Source organism: Octopus sinensis, linkage group LG14, assembly GCF_006345805.1.
Source record: "Octopus sinensis linkage group LG14, ASM634580v1, whole genome shotgun sequence".
Taxonomy (NCBI): domain Eukaryota; kingdom Metazoa; phylum Mollusca; class Cephalopoda; order Octopoda; family Octopodidae; genus Octopus; species Octopus sinensis.
The window spans coordinates 62,235,714-62,258,204 of NC_043010.1; the positions used below are offsets into that span (position 1 = coordinate 62,235,714).

The 22,491-nt window shown below is 40.8% G+C and overlaps 1 protein-coding gene across 2 annotated transcripts in view; it reads right to left on the reverse strand.

Moving 5' to 3' along the window:
• Positions 1-20,075, reverse strand: part of LOC115218815 (zinc finger protein 658B) — a 36,491-nt gene extending 16,416 nt beyond the window's left edge. Inside the window, exons 1-3 of one of the 2 annotated variants that reach the window (XM_029788753.2) lie at positions 19,712-20,075; positions 8,622-8,720; positions 504-4,141 (exon numbers count right to left, since the gene is read on the reverse strand). In XM_029788753.2, the coding sequence (XP_029644613.1) occupies positions 726-4,121 (3,396 nt within the window). In that variant the 5' untranslated portion in view covers positions 4,122-4,141; positions 8,622-8,720; positions 19,712-20,075 and the 3' untranslated portion in view covers positions 504-725. Of the gene's footprint in view, positions 1-503; positions 4,145-8,621; positions 8,721-19,711 lie in introns of both variants that reach the window. The other variant, XM_029788752.2, reaches the window with a different exon arrangement.
• Between the last annotated feature and the right edge of the window lie 2,416 nt (positions 20,076-22,491).

A 22,491-nucleotide genomic window follows, 5' to 3' on the forward strand; every position in this document is an offset into this window, starting at 1 on the left:
TTTTGAAAAAAACAAACAAAATTTCCAAACTTTCAGAAACAATCTTAATTGCATGGAAATGAAGTGAGATTTCATTTTAGAAAGAGTTACACACATATGCATACATACACCCACATATATATATATATATATATATATATATATATATATATATTATATATATATATATATATATAATATATATATTTATATATATATTCATTCTCACACAGAGACATATATACATTTACATAAATCTACATACACACACACACACACACACCAATGCACATATATATAATATATATATATTTGTATAATATCATCATCATCATCATTTAACGTCCGCTTTCCATGCTGCCATGGGTTGGACGGTTTGACAGGAGCTGGCTATATACATATATATATATATCCATATACATAGAGATATATAATATGTATACATGTGCATATGTATATATATATATATCCACACACACACACATACGCATATATAGACAGTATATATACACATGCATGTTTACACACACACACACCTATAGACAGTATATACACACAGACATACACATACCCATATGCATATATATATATATATACATATGTATGCATGTTCACACACACATACATACAATGAGTTTACCATTAAATAGTGAACATGTGGCTATGTTACATACTAAACAGCCCCCATGTGGCCATGTGCAACATACTATACAGCCTACATGTGGCTATGTTACATGAAATACATCCTATAGCTGCCACAGATAATCACTCATCGGTGGAAACTCTTCGATTGTCTTGTTACCAGAATTGGCTGCTGACTTTTGTTCTCCAAAATGCATCTTTTTCCCTCCAATATGATGCCCATTGTGCAGTTTCTTGTGCCGTTTCAAGGTGTCCCTTCGAGCGAATTGTTTTGTACACAACTCACATGTATAAGGTTTCTCCCCCGTGTGAGTTCTTCGATGCAACTGTAAGTAATGTCGTTGTGCAAACGGCTTGAAACAAATGTCACACTCGAACGGTTTCTCCCCCGTGTGGGTCCGGTGGTGCAGCCTCAACGAGTTTCTCTGAGCGAACTGCTTCAGACAAATGTCACACTGAAAGGGCTTCTCCCCCGTGTGGGTCCTGCGATGCACTTGAAGATAGTGGTTCTGAGCAAACGGCTTCAGGCAAACATCGCAGTGGTAGCGTTTTTTAGGCATGTGTGTGCGTTTGTGGATTTGGAGCTTGTATCTCTGAGCGAATTTCTTCAGACAAATTTCACAGTGGTATGGCTTTTCACCCGTGTGAGTCCTGCGGTGGATCTGCAGCGTGGTCTTGCGGGCAAATTTTTGGATACAGAAATCACACTGGAACGGTTTCTCTCCCGTGTGGGTTCGTTTATGAATCTGTAAATATTGTCTCTGAGCAAACTGTTTGAAGCACGTGTCGCACTGATAGGGTTTCTCCCCCGTGTGGGTCCGTCGATGAACCTGCAGCGAATTGCGTTGGGAGAATCGTTTGCCGCAAGCTTCACACTCAAATGGTTTCTCTCCAGTATGAGTCCTTCGGTGAATGTGCAAATAGTGACTCTGAGCAAACTGTTTGAGACAGATCTCGCAATGGTGCCGTTTCTTTGGGCTGTGCGTCCTCATATGAATCTGAAGCTTGTACTTTTGAGCAAAATCTTTCGAACAGACTTCACATTGGTACGGACGTTCTCCAGTATGTGTTCGTCGATGGATTTGTAGTGTGGTTTTCCGTGCAAACTTTTGAATACAGAAATCGCATTGAAATGGTTTCTCCCCCGTGTGAGTTCGCTTGTGAATTTCCAGGTAATGTTTCTGAGCAAAAGGTTTAAAACAAACATCGCACTGCAGTAGCTTCTCCCCTGTGTGAATTCTCCGATGGATCTGCAGGTAATAGCGCTGAGCAAACTGCTTAAGACAGAATTCACATTGGTATTTTTTTTTCAAGACGTGTGACTTCTTGTGGGCTCGTAGTTTATCACTTTGAGCAAACAGTCGAAGACAGATCTCACACTGGTAGGGTTTCTCCCCAGTATGAGTTCTTCGGTGGATCTGTAACGTGTCCCTGCGAGAAAACTTCTGAATACAAAAGTCACACTGGTATGGTTTTTCCCCAGTGTGGGTCCTCCGATGGATCTGTAGGTAATAACGTTGGGCAAACTGTTTCAAACAAATATCACATTGGTAGGTCTTGTCGTCAGGTCTTGAACTCCTCGGAGCTCTCGGTTTTGGCGTTTTCGGTATAGATGGTAGATAGTTCAAGGTTCCAGCGGGAGGGACTGGTGGAGAGCTAACATAAGGGACGGTACCTGCCATAGAGGACTGGTTGGGGGAGAGGGAGCTAGACATTGTTGACATGCTGTGTGACATCATCGTCGGTCCGTGATCAGAGTTGTTCAGTGAGATGTTATCGCTGGTTCCAGTGGAGTCGACGCTCGGATTCGACTCCATGTGGTTCTTCCGGTGTCGCTGCATGGTATCTCTGCGCGAAAATTGCTTGAAACAAATGTCACAGTGGAAAGCTTTACCTCCGACATGAGTCAGACGATGCGCTTGCATCATGTCCTCATCGGGAAATTTCTTACCACAGTAATCACAAAACAGCTGCTTCTCCTTCATTTTCTCCTTTCGATGATAGTGTGGTTGTTGTTGTTGTTGTTGCTGTGGCTGCTGCTGCTGCTGTTGTTGTTGTTGTTGTGGCTGTTGTTGCTGCTGACTGGTTGATGTGGGTAACGACTTGCCGATACTGTACTGTTTGTGGCCGATGTCATTTTGATATGAAAGAGACTTCTCATGATTGTTGTTGCTGCTGTACGATTTCTCAGCAGATACTTGTTGTTGTTGCTGCTGCTGCTGTTGTTGCTGTTGTTGTTGTTGCTGCTGCTGCTGTTGTTGCTGTTGTTGTTGCTTGGAAGTTATACCTGAGCTTATAACAGGTGCGGTTGGGGACAATATCCGATCAGGTGTGGAAGCCGAAGTGGGCGTGGTGGCAGTAGGTGGTGTGGAGACAGGCAGGTAACACGGCTGGGAGTACTGACTCGTGTAGATGTTGTTGGGGAACATGGTCTCGGAGAGGTGAGACATCTGTTGGTGGGGTGGGGACACCATGGAACTGTGCATGTGGGTCGGGTTGAACTGCGATTTGCCCGTCGGACTGCTACTGCTGCCACCACTGACCCCAGTTTTGTCCGAAGACAACAGCGACATCCGGTCGGATTGGATGCCCGTGTGAGACTGGGAGTACTTACTGGTCAAGTCCTCACGGTGTCCTGAGCTGGACTTTTCACTGACGTGTGGCAGCCGGTGGCCAGCTGATATGTCTGGCGAATGGACGTACGGTTTACTGCTGATCTCACTGCCAGGGTTCAATTTCTCAAGGATGTCGGACATTCTTTGAGAATGCATGCTCTGGGAGTGCGAATATTGTTTGCCAGACATCTCACTGTGGCTCGACTTCTCCGCTATACGGGACATCCGCTGCTGCTGTTGCTGCTGCTGATGATGATGTAGGCTGTGCGAATGAGAATATTGTTTACCAGATAATTGGGAATGGCTGGACTTTTCAGGCAAATGGGACAGAGAGTGTTGTTGTTGTTGCTGTTGTTGTTGTTGCAATTGTAGGCTGTGGGAATACTGCTTGCCGGAGATCTCCGCGTGGTGCATTGATTTCTCCACAAGGTGTGACATCCTGATCTGGGTTGGCGTCAGAGAGGGAGGAGGTGGAGGAGGAGGAAGGGGAGGCTGCTGTTGTTGTTGCAAGCTATTATGGCTGTGAGGGGAGAAGTGCTTGTTAACAATGTCGCTGTGTGTGGGGGATTTGTCAACGATCGATGCCATGGACACTTGCTGCTGTTGCTGTTGTTGATGATGATGCTGGAGGTGAGAGAAGTGTTTACCCGACAGGGCCTCCGAATGGGCTGGAATGAGAGTCATGTGGGGCATAGGCATGGTAACAGGGAACAAAGCCGTTTGGTAAGCGGCGTGTCGGTGAGGAGCGAACTGCTTCACGGCTATTTCGCTGTTGCCGTGCTTTTTGTTCATATGAGACATTCTAGCCTGCTGTAGGTGTCGGTGAGAGAATTGTTTGCCAGACATATCGGAATGGCTGCTTTTGTCACTGCTGTATCTCTCCATGGTGGAACGACAGCTGTACACTGCTGTGAATAGAGAAAAGAGGAAGAAGAGTTTCAGAAAAGATTCTTAACCAAATATGAAACATTCATCGGGAGAAAAGAACAATAATTAATAACAATAATAAAGAGAAGAAATTAAAAGAAAATTAACCCCCATTCGTTATCATTAAGCTAGTGTTAGGAACATAAATTGTGACTAAGGTTTGGTGGAAGATTTTAATTCAAAACTTAAGAAAACAGGACATTTGTACTCAGAGCCAGAGCTGGTTTCAGCCAGGTTGTTAACGAAAGGGTTAATATGACTGCAGGACATATGTGCACTAAAACTAATACATGATACCTTGGGTAAATGTCTCCTACAACCATGAGTGGATCTGGCATATGGAAACTGAAAGAAGCCTGTCATCATTATCATCATCCATCATTTTGAACCTGGGTTTTGTCCCCGTTAATGGAGGTGGCTGGATCTGCCTCAGTGCCATAGCAACTGTCCTCACACCATCTCACCCGGTTTTGGGCATCCTCCCTTCTCAAGCGAACCCTCCACATTTTCCTCGGTCTACCTTGCTTCGCTGTCCATTTACCTCAAACTCTAGCACCCTCTTCAACACATGCTCCTCATCCCTCCTCAACACATGCCTAGACCACTGCACTCCATTTGCCCTTGCCAGCCGTTCCACTGATTCCCCAAACCTCAGCATCCCCATCAAGTCCTCAGTCCTCTTGCCAGGGCCACTGACTGGCTCCCATGCCAGTTGCACGTCAAAAGCACCATTCGAGCGTGATCGTTACCAGCATCGCCTTACCGGTGGCATGTGAGAAACATTTGAGCGAGGTCATTGCCAGTGCCACAAGGCTGGCTCCTCTGCAGGTGGCATGTAAAAAAACACCATTCGAGCGTGGCCGTTACCAGTACCGCCTGACTGGCCCTCATGCTGGTGGCATGTAAAAACACCGGTTGTCAAGCGATGGTGGAGAGACGAATACAGGAACACACACACATTATTTTTATATATATATATATATATAAAGAATAAAAGAGAGTAAAGGGTATGCGATGGGCTTCTTTCAGTTTCCGTCTACCAAATCCACTCACAGGGCTTTGGTCGGCCCGAGGCTATAGTAGAAGACACTTGCCCAAGGTGCCATGCAATGGGACTGAACCTGGAGCCATGTGGTTGGTAAGCAAGCTACTTACCACACACCCACTCCTGCACCTATGTTTATATTTATATATATATATAGATGTTTTCGATCTAATTTGGATTCTTTGCCATCAGATTTGATTGCAAAGAATTCAAATTTGATGGCAAAGAATCCAAACTAGATTGGAAACATCTACATATACAGGGTTAGCCAAAAGTTGCCTGACACTAAATCAAAACCAATTCCAAGATTAAAACAAAAAAAAATTATTTTATATGAGACTTCAATAATAAATAGACAAATGTTGAAAAAAAAAATGGTGATTTTAACTCACAGCATTCATAAATGGAATGAGTAAATAAAATTGAATTTTGATTTACTGTTGGGTGACTTTTGGCCAACGCTGTATATATAATTTATGGAAGAGGGAAACCCAGAAACATATGGAACAAAGTATTAAGAGCTGATCTGAAGATGCTGAAGAGGAAGAACCAAGACACCTGGCATTTTGCTGTGCTTGAGAAGACCCAACAACTACAACAGAATTGATATCCTGCAACCACCTTGGTAAATACTGGTACTTGCTGGGTTCTACCCCCACACCTCATTCCCCAACACTCATCACTCCTTTATCTCTAATATCATTCAGCCACTACAATCACCTGAGAGCAGAACAGGCATGCACTATACCCCCAGACCCCTTTCGTTACCTTCCTCCAGCCAACCTCTCTCTGCCCTCTACTATACATCCTTAATACCTCTTTAATCTCCTACCAACCCCCTCGCTCTCCACCCGAGTCACTCCTGTCTCTCACCTTCAGTTACTACAATCGGTTTTATCCCATCTCACCAACTCTCTTCACATTCTTATGAAATTCCCCACGCCCACCCCTACTCACCCAGTGCAATACCCTGTATCACTTCATCTATATTTACCCCAACTGTACCTTTGAGGGTGTCTTCACATATACCCACCACCATCGCTGTCTTCCTCCCTCTCTCTTTTTTTCTTCCCAATTGGGGTATCCTCACATCTCGTCTACACCAAGACACTCATCTCCATTCCACTGTTATTCTTTTAACCTATTCATCAACTGGCACAAAGTCACCCCACCCCCCAATCCATGCCAGCATAGAAAACAAATGTTAAATGATGATGGTGATGTGATCATCATCATCACTTTAATGTCTATTTTACCAAGCTCACATGGGTCTTACTGGGGCAGGTTCCCTACGGCTGGATGCCCTTCCTGTCACCAAGCAAGGTAATATTTCTCCGTGGCCAGACATGCTCTCACAAAGCATTGGCAACAGATGTTGCTGCTTGAATGGTGATATTTGTTTACACAATATCAAGACAAGTAGAGAGAGAGAGAGAGAGAGAGGCACACACACACACACACACACACACACTGTTGTAAGTTAATATCTGCTCATGTAGATGAGAAAGATTAATTAAAAGGTGAAAACAGAGGGAGAAATTATCAAATATCGTAGGTGCAGGTGTGGGTGGGTGGTCAACCACATGCAAACCTCATGGTTTGGGGTACAGTTCCAGTGTGTGGCACACTGCCCTGGGCAAGTGTCTTCTACTATAGCCCTGGGCCAAACAATGCCATGTGAGAGTGTTTGGTAAACGGAAATTGTAGGAACCGAATGTGTGTGTGTGTGTGTGTGTGTGCATGCATGTGCATGTGTGTGACCCCAGTAGCTGTTTGGGCCCAGATCGAATCTGATCCAGTAACACCTATGATAAAAAACTGTGACCACCCCTTCATTTTAAAGGCATGCTTAGGGTTCCACTAATGTACTCTTTTGTCATTGAAGATAGTAGGAATTGTTTTGAGGAATATTCGACTGCTACTTCTAGCAGGAGGAGTTACTTTGCAAAGGCCTCCTTCATTGGCTCAATGAAGTTCCAGTCTCCAGTTATCCAATATATGCCTTCACCATTACTACACACAGGATACAAACACACATCTAGGACTTAGGACTTAGCCAGAGATCAAAGGGCATGCATTGTCCAAGTTCTCCAAAAGTTCTCAAAATCCAAGGTGTGTTTGAGGCAACAGGGCAAGACTACAACCTAAAGTCCAGAATGCCACCCCAACCCACAAGGAGTTAACCATAGGGAGAGGAGTCAGGTATCACCTTCACCACCTTTGTCAGTCTGTTTGTCCATGCTGGAATGGGTTGAAGGGGTCTTGTCGCTCCTCAAAGTTTGTAACATCTGACACACACAGCAAAAGACAAACTGGTTAACTTTGTGATTGTGGCTGCCTCACAGCCATACACTGCACGTATTTTATTGCTCCTCAACCAATAATAGAGAGGTTGTCCTATACATGAAGAACGATCCTTTCTACTCTAGGCACAAGGCCTGAAATTTGGGATTGGGGGATAGTCCATTATGTCAGCCCCAATTTATCAACTCCAAATGGAAGAAAGGCAAAGTCAACCTCAGCAGAATTTGAACTCAGAACATAGCAGCAGACGAAAAACTGCTAAGCATTTTGCCTGGCCTTCTAACGATTCTGCTAGATAGCTGCCTTACATACAAAAAGGATAATTAGAAAATTACTATTTTTAAATCTCACAATGTGAGATATTCAGCAACAGTACTTTGGAGTAAAGATTGTTTGCCAACATAATATGGCAGCCCTTGTTTAAGATAAATAATTTAGCCCTGGGAGACATTGTCTCCAGATGGCTATTAGACACGAAAATATGACACAGATCGTGTCGTATAGGCAGTTAGAGACGATGTCTCCTGGGTCTAAATTACAGCAACATTAGTCCTAAACCAGGACTGCCATATTATGTTGGCAAACAATTTTTACTACAAAAAGAATAATCTCTAACTGTGGAATTATTGTTTTCTTACATGGTGAGTTGACAATGCAACGTGTGGCGTTCATGCCTCACCTGGCCATTCCATTTTTTGACAAGGTTCTTTCAGTTGAATGCCCTTCCTATCATAAACCCCATTACAGAAAGAACTGTGTACATTTTATCAAGGCGCCGGCACTTAGCATACTCATATATTGTTAAATCCCATTGCACAGCATTCTGGTGACTTTAGGCTGACCAGTGCCTTGTGTGAGAAAATTGGTCAACGGAAATTGTGTGCAAGTCCATTCGTTCAGATTCTGTTCTTGAGAAGTGGTTTCTATCCACTGCCCAGTTTAACACCTGGATCACCAGGCTCCTGGCAAATATGAAAGCCAAGATTCCTGTCTGTGAATAAATTCTTTTCCATCAGTTACAGGGACAACTCCTTGTCCCCATGGAATTTCACTGAAAGTAAATTAAAAGAATCACAGTTGGTGTTGACGATATTTGTTTTAATACGTACCTTGTAAATTGAGTTGTTAGGCAGTACACAATAATTGTGAGAGCAATTGGACCATCGAGGGATGTGAGTAGGGGGGCAGAGGGACTTTAGGGAACTGCCCTAAAAATAGAAAGAAACAGAAAACAAACATTAAATGAGCAGTAAACTTTTCCCAACGAAATAGTTTAAAAAACAAATGGTGGACAACAAAGACTTGGTAAAACGCTGGGAAAAATGAGATTCTCTCTTTAGTTATGTCCCTTTACATGTTGAACTTAACTCTGGCTTTCATTCCTACTGAAATCGATGAAAGTAGCACCTGTCATATACTGGGGAGATTTATTTCATGAGGGTCATGGCTGGCAGAAACATCATCATTTAGCATCTGCTTCCCATGCTGGCATGGGTTGGACAGTTTGACGGGAACTGGTAAGGCAGAGAGCTGCATCAAGTTCCTGTCTAATCTGGCATCGACTCTATGGCCAGATGCCTTTCCTAACACCAACCACGTCAAGAAGTGTAACGGGTGCTTTTTACGTGCCACGAGCACGGGTGCTTTACGTGCCACTAGCACGGGTGCCTTTATGTGCCACTGACAGAGGTGCGTTTTATGTGTCACCTGCACAGGAGCTTTTACGTGTCACTGGCATAGGTACTTTCATGTGTCAGCGGCACGTGTGCCACTGACACGACACTGGCATAGTTCACAACTATGATTTCACATGGCTTGATGAGTCTTCTCGAACACAGCATACCACCAAAGATCTTGGTCATTTTGTCATCGCCTCCGTGAGGTCCAACATTCGAAGATCATGCTTCACCACCTTGTCCCATGTCTTCCTCTACCACAGGGTCCCTCCACAGAGATTGAACCTAGAATATCAGGGGAAAAAAATGCCTATCGATTATTTAGTTATGATACTTTATGGTCTGAGTTCACACTTTGGCAAGATCAACTTTGCTTTTCACCTTCCTTGGGGGTCATTAACAGGAAGCAAATCCCAGTATAAATGCTTGTTACCACAACATCCGGTTGAGCAATATTTAGGAACTGGAATTCGAGCAAAAATTTATGGAAGCCCATTGTCTACCATAAACATTCTTATCATTTATACCTGTTTTTTCCATACAGGCCCGAGTTGGATGAGGCATTACTGCCTGTAACATCTTGCATACCAAGGAAACCAGGTAACTCTTTTGTCAAGAATGCCTTATAATAATGCAGACTGGCTGGGTTTTTCCATGTTACTTGCGCAAGAGAAGTTATGAGAAGAGAAAATGTCTCCCTTTATATTTGAAATAACATCTCTCTTAGATGGGTAACTTGCGATGCAGCTTGCAAAGTGCACATCTCATTTGTTAAGTTCTGCCAATGTAGTTGAAGGAAAGCAAATCACTAACAGGACGAGCATCTCCCCACCTGCATCAGTTCTTATTCAGACCCACCGACCTCCAACGAGGTTTGACCCATGAAGCGAGTTGTGGAGTTCATCTTCTTCGAATACTCCAGATATTAGAGAGGTTGACTACTCCATCAAATTTTAAACAGAGTTACTGCCCCTCCTAGAAGGGGGGGGACGGCCGCGAACTCAATCCGCAATTTCATTTTGAGAAGTATCTTCAGCTGAACGCCCTTGCCTTGAGTTTATTACCAAACTAGAAAGGAGTGGGGGGCCATATTCACAGTGTCTTTGGGCCAATTCATCTCTATCATAATTATGCATACATATCGGCGTGCATAATTATGCATACATATCGGCGTATTAATGTCCAGTTTCCACGCTTGCTTGTGTTGGACGGATTTTGTTGAGGCAGATTTTCTGTTGCCAAGGATCCACGCTTATTTCCAGGCAAGGAAATATTTTCCGATGGCCAGACGTAGTTTTGCAGAATATTGAAAATGAACGGCACTTGCTGTATGACAACGACAAATCATTCTATAATTATCATGTGATATCAAGACAAGGATACAGAAAGTCATACATACATAGAAACACACACACAAACATACATTTATGATGGGCTTCTTTCAGTTTCCATCTACAACGTCCACTCACAAGGACTTGGTCAGTCTAAAGCCATAGTTGAAGACACCTGGATCTGTAATGTGTGTTTGTGTGTGTAACAACAACATCGTCAACATTCAACGTCTGTTTCCCATACTGACGGTTTCACAGCAACTGGCGAGGCTGGGGATCGCACCAGGTCTCAACGTTGGTTTTCGCTTGGTTTCTACACCCCGATGCCCTTCCTAACGCCAACCACATTTATAGAGTGTACTGGATGCGTTTTATTTGATACCAGCACCCACACCAATGCACTTTACGTGGGACCTTGGTTTTAGGATATCGATTCTGTTGTGGTGAGCACTTGGCACTAGCAAGGGCATCCAGTCATAGAAACCGTGCCAAATCAGACTGGAACTTGCTGCAGCTTTCCGGCTTACCGGTTTCATTCAAACCGTTTGACCCATGCCAGCATAGAAAGCTGACACTAAACGATGATGATGATAAAGTGATAGTACGTTGTCAACTTAATGTGTCAGTCCCGTAAAAGGGAAGAATGCTACTGTTATTTAGCCCTAGGAAACACTGTTTCCTCTGGCCCCTGTGCCGGTGGCACGTAAAAAGCACCCACTACACTCATGGAGTGGTTGGCGTTAGGAAGAAGGGCATCCAGCTGTAGAAACTCTGCCAGATCAGATTGGAGCCTGGTGCAGCCTCCTGGCTTCCCAGACCCCAGTTGAACCATCCAATCCATGCTAGCATGGAAAACGGACGTTAAACGATGATGATATATAATATATATGTATATGTATATATATAAATCTTTCTCTGAAGTTAATCAGTGAAGGATGTATGAAAACATTGTAAAACTAGTGTTTTTTAACAAAGTCCTCTATGATATTAACTCTGCACTAAGTTACAGACACTCCCTTATTACTCTTAATACAGTATACCAGTAACCAGCAATATTATTGTTCACCAATTGTGAAAATAAAAAAAAATAAATATATATATATATATACGATGAAATTGATTTAGTAGATGAGACACCTACAATATGTTGCCCTGAACCAATGTTAGAAATCAATATTAGATCTTTCAATTATCTCAGTGAGTTGGCAGAAATGGTAGAGTGTCAAACAGTAAATAGTTGTCTCCCCAGTCAAGGCTCTGGGTTCAAATCTTACCACTGCTCAATTTTCTGAGCAGTTAAGGACTCAATGCTTAGCTCTAGTTTTTATGGGGCAAAGTGGATACAAGATAAAAACCTTCACCTGGATAGCACACCGAGCTATACCAGACAATCTGTTACCTATCAGGGCCACCTTAACAGAATACACAACCACAACATACATAGATTAGCATCAGGCCCCTAATCCTACGAAACCCACAAACATATACCCCGTATGTCCATGCCTTAAGATAGCACTGGTATTACCCATTCCCCCAGATAGTTACAGAAACTGTGGTGACATAGAATATAATGTTCTGTCCAGAAACAGCAAAACACTAGCTGTAGGATTGAACTCACGTCCTAAGTATTACAATACCTGATCTAACTTGGACACTTTGTCTTAATAACAAAACTAACCGTAGTGATACACAGTGGCTGACTTACTGACCCCTATAAAACTGACCTCTCTAGCCCCGAGAAAAGGTTTAGCATTAGATCAAATTGTCATGAATGTTTTACAGAGAAACTGCCAAAACACATATCGTCCCACACACACACATGTAAAAGGATGGGGCCTCAACGTCCTGGTTCAAATTGCTAGAAATAGTAACCAAATCTCCCTCAAATCATCACACACTACTGTGTTAAAGAAAGGAAGAACACATTAGAATAATATGCTTCAAGATACATAGTATCTGAAATAAAAATAAGATTGGATGGTCATGACAGGGATGTCCTTTACCATAGATCTATTTAATTGTGGCAGATCTGGAGCAAAACAACACATGCAATACACACACACAGTCTCTCTCTCATACACACGCACGATTTTAGACATGTACAGTTATAGTCTGGTAGATTTGTAACTATTGTTGTATTGGTTCCAGTCACAGTGGGCATCAACCCTGCCACCACCAAAAACAAGGAAAATACGTTTGCCCCAAAGTTGGCCTCATTTCAATACTAAACAGACCCAATACAGCTTAACTTTGGTCATTGACCCTTTAGTATCTAAAGAGGCCGTATCTGGCCTAAATATTCTATTGTTTTATGTCCACGATGGGCAGATTCAGCCTCTCACACCTGCCCTGCAATGTGATTCTAAAAATAAACAACCACATCATCAAAATCTCATGATTAACGCATGATTAATTCAATACAATGTAAATAAAAGAACATTAAATTTGAGGGAGTAACCTGAATGCTGAAGGCTTTAACAAGGGCTGACGTTTTGTGGTGATGGACAAGATGTGAATGGATGTAACACCGGGTTTAACCTCCTGACACATGTACATAGATCACATGACTTACACTATGTCCACACATGTAGTAAATTGCTCAAGCTATTTCTCTCTCATACCTACATGTAGTACATGGATCAAGTCATATATCTATCACAATCTCTCTCTCTCTCTCTATGTCTGTCTCTCATATATACACATGTTTAGTATGTGGATAAGTCTAACTCCCTTATATACACACATGTAGCATATAAACCATTTCAACTCTTTCTCTTCCATATCCAAATGTAGTGGAATGCATGAATACATGGGGCAGTTTAACCCTTTTTCTCATTCACACATGTGCAGAACATGTTGCTGTCGAGTTACTAATTCATGACTCAATCTCTCATAAACATGCTTACCACATGGACCAGTCTGTTTTGGTTACAAACACTGACCGCATGGATCACCTTAACCCTTTGGCATTTAATCCAGCCATATAAGGCCCCAAATATTCAATCTGTTTTATGGTCAAAGCGGCCAGATCTGGCCTCTCACACCTACTCAACAATTTCATTCTGAAAATAAACAATCACATCAATTTCTCAAAGCTACAAGATAATGAACGATTAATTCAAAACAATATAAACAAATAAGCATAGCAGCATTTGACATAATATCCTAAATGCTAAAGGTTTAACCCTATCGTTACTGTATTTCTGTTGAGATGCTCTGTGTTTCTTTCAATTACTTTAAATATAACAAAAAATTTAGTAAAATAATTTGGTTATCATTAAGCTAGTGTTAGGAACATAAATTGTGACTAAAGTTTGGTGGAAGCTTTTAATTCAAAACTTTCAGAGCCAGAACCTGTTTCAGCCAGGTTGGTATCAAAAGGGTTAAGAATTGTTTCTCTACTATATATTTTAACCCTTTTGTTACCATATTTCTGTTGAGATGCTCTGTGTTTCTTTCAATTAATTTTAAATATAACAAAGAATTTAGTATAATAACTTTGTAATCATTCAGCTAGTGTTAGGAAAATAAATTGTGACTAAGGTTTGGTGGAAGATTTTAATTCAAAACTTATGAAAACAAGACATTTGTACTCAGAGCCAGAAGTATCAGAGGAATCAGCCAAGTTGGTATCAAAAAGGTTAAACCACATGTAAATATATATTACATGTATCAACTAACATTGTGTATATACATTGGTACTGCACAGACTGTTGCACATGCTTCCAGTTCCATCCCAGTTATTCCTATCCATTCTTCTATAATGGGAGAAGCCATGTAATTCCTCTGAAGCAGTGGTTTGCAATCATTTTTTTTTCCACCTCTGAAACCCTTTGATTTCTATTCTACTTGGATGGACCCTCATAGCCATTTGATATTTTTAAAAATCCTATTAAATTTATATAATTAAATATTACAAGGAATTGTAGAAAAAATTGTTAACATATTTTAAGCATAGTACAAGTAAAACCAACTCATTGCACATAAGTTTTAGCAAGAAAATCTTGTGTGGACCCCAAATGTCATCTGGACACTGGTTGAGAACCACTGCTCAAAAGAAAGAAACCTTTTCTGCTCTGGCCCTATTTTCTCATACTTTAACCCCTTATTTCACTATTGTATCCCTCACTCAGGTGAAAGGGATTTCAGGGTTGTGAGTTACTTGGTGATCTCACTAGTGCTGGTGCCATGGGAAAAGCACGTAGTACCTCTGTGAAATGGTTGATGTTAGGAAGGGCCTCCTGCCACAGACGCCATGCCAGCCAAAGCAGACATTGGAACACGATGCAGTCTTGGACCGGTAGGAACCTGCCAAACCATCCAACCAACGCTAGAATGGAAGATGGAAGTTAATGGTGATGATAATGGCATCACTATCTACATCATTCTTTATATACACAGTCTGATCCTTTATATACACTTGAAATCTGGAATGATATGCAGCTCATATACACCCTCCTCCACTGCATATCACTCATATACATGCTGCTAGTAATACTATCAACCTTCATGTATATACCCTCAACATAATGCATAGATCACAGTATATATATATATATATCTTTCCTATATACACAGTACTTGTAACAATATACACCTTCATATATATATATATATATCGCCATGATTGATCGCTAGCCACTAAACCATTTTTATTTTCTCTCCCTGTTTATTTATGTGTTCCTTTCTGTCGAAGAGCAAAGGCTCAAAATATAAAAGACTTTCTCACTTCCCAAGCGTTAAACTAATACATCTGCTTGTTGTTTACACAGCCATCTTCATCTTTTGTTTTGTTTTTTTGTAAATTCCAACAATATATATATATATATACTAGACATAAGTTTCATAAACTACAAAATATAAATACCTACACTGCCACACCTGAAACGTACCTGTTATAACTCTTTATCTCAATTTGAATGTACATGAATGTATACAGAATGGCCAAACTTATTTCTGCAAATGTACAAAGCACTGATGCTGACCATAGTTTAATCAATAAACGTAGGATCAAGGTAAATGCAGTAAAAATAGAGGGGGTCACTGGAGCCCCATTTAAGCGGCCCTTCTGAAATTGAACCTCCTTACGATACTCTCTAAGAGTTCATGGTATGAAATTCATCGTCATTGCTCTGATTTGGTTTCCAAAGCCATTTATTTAGTTTAAAATGCAGTCAAAACAGGGGGGGTCAGTGGGGCTCCAATTAGGCAGCCCTTAAAAAAAATTTACTTCTTTAGGACATTCCCTGGAATTAGGGGAGTTGCTGGTTTAGGTTTCATTGTCCTTGCACTGACAGTCTAGGAATTAATGAACGTATCGGACAGTGAAACATCACACAAATTCATAAAAAGATATACTCTCAATACGATATATAGAACAGAATTCAATCTATCAGGAAGATTTGTACTGCATGGAATTTGGTACACATAGATCCATGTGGGCCGTGTGATCACAATCATCATGTTTAGCAAACACTTGATTCTACCCTGTTATGCCTCGTTCTATTACACTTGACTTCTTACACCTCTCCAACTTGAAATGAGAAAAATACAACCCTGGCCATGTGGTTAAGGAGCTTGCCTCCTAACAATGTGGTCTTGGGTTCAGATCCACTGTGGGCACCCCTGGCAGGTGTCTTCTACTAGAGGTCTGGGCCAAACCAAGCTCAAAGAAAAAAACTGGCCTTTTGTCAGTTACAGTGATGAGAGTTGACAGATTCAGTGTGACACAGAGTGTGACATGGCCGGTCGTCTGTGATACAAGCATAACTCATTTTTGCCACCTGAGTGGGACTGGAGCCATGAGAAATAAAACATCTTGCCCAAGGATACAATGAGCTGCTGGGAATTGAACTCAGAATGTTACAAACATGAGCCAAATATCCAAACCACTTCGCCATGTGCCTTCACACAGCTGAAAAAAGCCCATCATATATGTAAATGTGTGTGTGTGTGTTTACAAGAAGTCTTACACTATGTCATTGCTGGGAATGAACATCATCATCATCATCATCATACAAGTGATGTGTTTTATTTTCAGTCTTGTGCGAAACATGTCTGAGGGTTAGCAAAAGGAAGAGCATCCAGCTGTAGAAAAATCTGCCTGAACAAATTCCGTCTGACCCATGCAGGGTTGGGAAAAGAGGACGTTAATTGATGAATAACGAATACTAAATAACGAAATCTAGTATCAACCTCAGTTGGCTAACAACATGTGATCCATGTTGAACATGTGGAAACGGTTAAGCTAGCGTCACTGGAGGCAGACTCAAACTGTTGAGTTGAGCTACAGATGGGCGGCTGAGCCCCCGTTTATAATTGAACTGTGCTGCGACCGTACAGGGCCATGCTACAGCAGAGTTTGATAGTCACACGCGCATGGCCGCGTTTATCAAATGAAATTTACTTAATACAATGAGTATAGAATTGTAAAGAAAAACACTATTTTATACATACATACATGCATGCATGCTTGTATGTGTATGTGTGTGCGTGTATATATATATATATATATATACATACACATATACACATACAAACACACACATATATATATATATACAAGGTTGGAGGAGAAACAGAAAAGTGGTGGATGTATAGGAGTTATGTACGAAGACAGACAGATGTACTGAGATACAAATTGACGCAAAGAGACGTACGAGATCGATAAGTAGACATACAGACAGATCGATAGAGAGAGTCTTATAGGCAGGCACATTGATAGATAGAAAAAAGATTTACACAGAAACGCACAAATCCCACACGTGACACAAGTGACCTCAAAGAGCCTGGAAATATTTATTTACAAGACATTCAGAAAGACAAGCTATATTAATGGTTCCACCCTTACCACCTCATATGTATGTGTGTGTGTGTGTGTGTGTGTGTGTGTGTATGTATGCGTTCGAGCCAATCAGGGAGGCTCAATGTGGTCGACCGACCTGTTAGAAATAGCAACCGATTTATTTCACATGCATCCTATCATCGTAAAAAGAAAGGGTCCATATACAAAAATAAATAAATAAATAAATAAATAAAATTTTAAAAAAACAGGATGATCATGGCTGGAACGGCTTCGATCATAGATGAACACAATCAGGGCTGAGTTAGCTCTAAACGTATATAAGTGTGTGTGCGTGTGCGAGCGTATGTTTATGTGTGGTTAACTACAAGTCTGTTATTAAAACATTCACCTACAGCAATTCATTAATAGGCGCGTTTGTGTGTGTATATATATATATATGTGTGTGTGTGTGTGTGTGGTGCATGCGTGTGTGTTCGTGAGTATGTGTATGTGTGTATGTGTGTGTGCTATGAGAGGAAGAGGTGAAGGAATGTGTTAGATCAGCAAGAAAGTAGAACCACACACACACACACACACACATACACAGCAGGTTCTCTAATTGACAATTTTCCGCCTTTTTCTTCTTCCCATTCGTCTTCATGTCCCTGCATACCCCCACCCCAACAATTCCTTCCTTTCCACACACACACACACATACACATATATACACACACATATATACATACATACATACACATACAAAATCATAATGACGATCGTGTAAGCTTATAGACACGAGGCCTTAAGATTTCTAAAGAATCGAGAACGTTTTAACGTCCATGCTTTTATGAAGGTCACACTAATAATAATAATAATAATAATTCTTTTTTAATTTTTTGGCACAAGGCCAGCAGCAGTCTGTAGGGGGGTGGGGACATGAGTTAATCGATTGCTTCTTCGACTCCAGTGTTCAACTGGTACTGAACTGATCGACCCCCGAGAGGACGAAAGGCAAAAGAAATGCGACTAAGCATTTTGTACGACGCGCTTAACCATTCCGCCAGCTCTATAATAATAACAATAATAATGATAATAATAATAATAATAATAATAGCTATTATTATTCCTTATCTAAGCATGGGGACGTAGAAGATGAAGTGTAACATATAATAAACATTATTTACAATTAGATTACAAGGTGGAAATTATAATACAAAACATGGGAAAATCTGTCAAGTGGGTGAAGGGTGAACAAATTGTTGCCTCTGCGAATGGATGGATGGATGGATGTTGGTGTTCTTTAACTCCGAAGTCATCTTGGATCAAATAGACCTATGATTAAAAATGCCTTCCAGCTGTGACCGTGGCCATCCCATCTTTTGGGAGGGAAAACGGGTGTCTAAGATTATTACATTAATCTAACGTGTCTGCTCGCTTTTTTTCTTCTTCTTAAAGACAGAGCGTGATTTGAGGGAGTGTTTGGTTGTTATTTCTAACAGGTCTCGCAACCACGAAATGGGTCCCTTTTTGGATCTCACGTATGTAGCGAGGAAGGAAGCAATCAAAATATCATCAATAATGGATACGGGGCGGGGGAGAAATTATAAGATCTTCCATTGAACAGACACATGTCATGTAGAATATATGAGTATAGTGCGTGAGTATATATATAATATACATACACGATGTATATAATGACGATAAACTTGAACTAGAAGAGGCGTGAAGGACTACATGGTTAATTGTTGCTATTGTTTAACCCTAGGCTAACTGTGATCGCGTCAACCTATAATGATCATAATCGTTTCGCTTTGACCATCCCGCCTTTTTTTATGCCCCCCTCTCGACACATTATAATATTTCCTTTTTGTTTTAGGAAGACTAAGAGATTTAGTTGCTGTTTCTAGCAATCGGAGTCATTAGGTACAGGCTTGCTAATCGTAATTAGAGTAGTAGTAGTAATAATAATGCTATCAATAAGAACATGAAACACATCAATCATAATAGTAGTAGTAGTAGTAGTAACCTTATAGACAACAGATGACAGTCAAGTTTAATGTGTGAACCCGTGATCTCTTTTATCTCAGATCAACAAAAGACAATATGTAGGTGTGTTGTTGTCCAAGATGAGGACTAATTAAGCAGACCTTAATAATTAAAGGTGTAACAACCATGACCATCCCGTCTACGACTACACTGGCCGATGTGTCCTTCTTATTTTTAAGACTGTGGGGGTATGATTTTTCGAGAGAATTTGGCTACCGTTTCTCGTAAATCGAGCAACTGCATACAGCCCCCCCCCTGCCTTGTTGGCTCATGTAAAGATGATGATGCTGTTGGTGGTGATGGTAATGGTGCATGGTGCGATGTGTGTAAATATATAAGTCTTGTCTGTTCTGATCTCTTACCTTATCTCCGCTGTTTCATACCAATGTCGCAGTCTGTCCGTTTACATTCATCATAGTTAGTCTCTCTCTCTCTTTCTCTTTCTCGTGCGCGCGCTCTCTCATCTCCACCCGGGGTGGATGATAGTCTCTGCCGCCCCCCCCACCTCAAGGCTCTTCTTCTATTCCTTGCTCGGGACAGATTCAGCTCTGATTTCTCTCTGACCGTCCCCTCGCTTGCTCTCTCTCTCTCTTTCTTTCTGTCTCAAACCTAACTTTGGAAAAGCGTAACGTTTGCTCTTATTATTTTGAACACATTCGAAAACATACGTGGGCAGATAAAGTAGGACGCACAGACAGACACCTAAGCAGCGGTGAAATTGTTCCCTTTACACCGTCTATAAAGTTCCAGTTAATTATACTCCTTGCCCACCCACCCCGCTTGAAAGTTCCCTAATAGCCCCCAGAAAGCCATGACTGCCACAACCTCGCGATCTCTTCCGTTTTATATAAATTTGTGTTCTCGTGTTTAAGCGCAAATAAATCTTATGCAGAGACCAGTCTCTTGTTATTAATCACATTTACATTTAGGATGTTTAGTAGAAACATTAAACATCAGTAATTGACTGGTGCTTCTGTTTATCGACCCGTAAAGGATGAAAAGCAAAGGTGACTTCGGCGAGATTTGAACTCGGAGCGTAAAGGGCCGTAACTAAATACCACGAAGCAGTTTGTCCGATGTTATAACGTTTCTGCCAAGACATTCTTCAGGATCCCCGCAAAAGGAGCCCACCCACTTTCACAGAAATTTCTAAGTTCCTTAATCCTACATTTTGGTTACAAGGTCGAAAATGGCATTCGATTTTTTTTTATGTACTCGTATGATTGAAACAAATCTTTCCGGAAAAAACTACGTTTGTAGGACAGATATTAGAATTAACGCCAGCAGTCCGTTATTTCTTAAAGTACCCGAAACACCAGGAGAGGGTTCAGGGACAAAATGGCATTTTTCTTATAAAATTAACTGATGTTGGATAGTATTTAAGTTTAGGTTCCATGGAAGAGCTTTGACTTACTAATATTAAATCTGAAAAATATTTTTCTAAACCAAATTAACAATTGTTGAACATATCTGAAATAGCAAAATTTCTCCCCGTGTAACTAACAACAGTATTTTAATCTTTCAATTTGTTTTTTTCCTTTCTAGATAAAACTTGAGAATTCTAGATACAATAAAATTAAATAAAAACCACAAGGGAAAACAAAACATTAATTATGTTCATAAATATTTTATTCAGTTGCAAATAAAAGCTAAACATTATTTGTGGTGATTTAATGAGGCAAAGATAGAAGTGTGAATTTAATACAGGTTAGAAATTATTGTTGGTGTGTGGAGGAGAAAGTTATAGGGTTAACACGGATTTTGGCGCCGAAATATCAACTGAAGAAAAAGAAGGAGGTTAGGAATAAACAGGTTTTAGTTTGGAGGGAGAAAAGCAAATAAAGTTGGGTAGAGGAACGAGGTAGGGTGGAAGAAGGATAGAAGAGAGTGAAAGAGATGGCGGGGTGGACAGAGTGAGATATATATATATATGGTGTGTGTGTGTGTAGCAGAGGAAAAGGAAAAAGAGAGAAATATATGAATTGAGGAAAGAAGAAGGGATATACGGAAAGAGAAGAGGAAGGAAGAGGCAATAGACCAAGAGACGAAGGGAGGGAGGGAAAACTATAGACTGAGAGAAGAGAAAGGAAGAAATAGAGACTGAGGAGAGGAAGAGAAAAAGACAGATAGGGTGAGAGAGGAGAAAAGGGAGAGGGAGATATAGATTTAGAGTAGAGAAAGTGAGAGACTGAGGAAAGAGAAAGAAAAGAAAAATATAAGTAAAGAAAGAGAAGGACTCAGACTGAGGACGGAAAGAAAGAAAGAGACAGCTAGACTGAGTGAGGAGGAGAAAGAGAGGGTTAGAATTGAAAAGAAAGGGGGAAGAAGATTGAAAGCAATAGAGGGGATGCAGGAGAAGAAAAGGGAGAGAATAACGATGACTGAGAGGAGGAAAGAGAGAGAGAGAGAGAGAGAAATAAAGAAACTGCGAAATGAAGGAGGTGGAAGAAAGGGATAAAGTAATAAAGGAGAGAAGAAGATAGATAAATATAAATAGAGTATGAAAATTAAGAAGATGGTGGTCTAGAAAGAGAGAGAAAAAGAACAATAAAAAATAGATTATAATGGCAGTAGAAAGAGGGAGGGAGAGAGAGAAGTAATGGGGTATATAAAGAGGGAAAGAGAGACACACATGTAGATAAAGTGATATATATACTAATAGAATGTGTGTGTACACATACATAAATTAATATATTATATAAACTAAATATATAAATGTATATGTAGGTTAAGTGCATACGTAAGTATGTGTGCGTGTGTGTAACAGGGGGATACTCTCATAGGGAGCTTACTAGAGGTGATTGCTGTTTCCTTTCCTGATTGAAACGATTTCACTTCGCTTCGGTTATTACTGCTCTTGGGACGGCAAAAGTGTCGTACGTTTATTTATAATTAGCGCCTTCTCTTGTCAAGACCCAATTTGACATTGTTGTTATTATATACTTTTGGGGGCTAAGAAAGCAACACAAAATTGTATGTATGTATTATGTATATACATACATACATGCGTACGTACGTACATACATACATACATACATACATACATACATACATACATACATACATACATGCATACATACATACGTACATACTTGCATACACAGTCCCAAACTGTAAAAATAAAGACGAAAGATTTAAAACA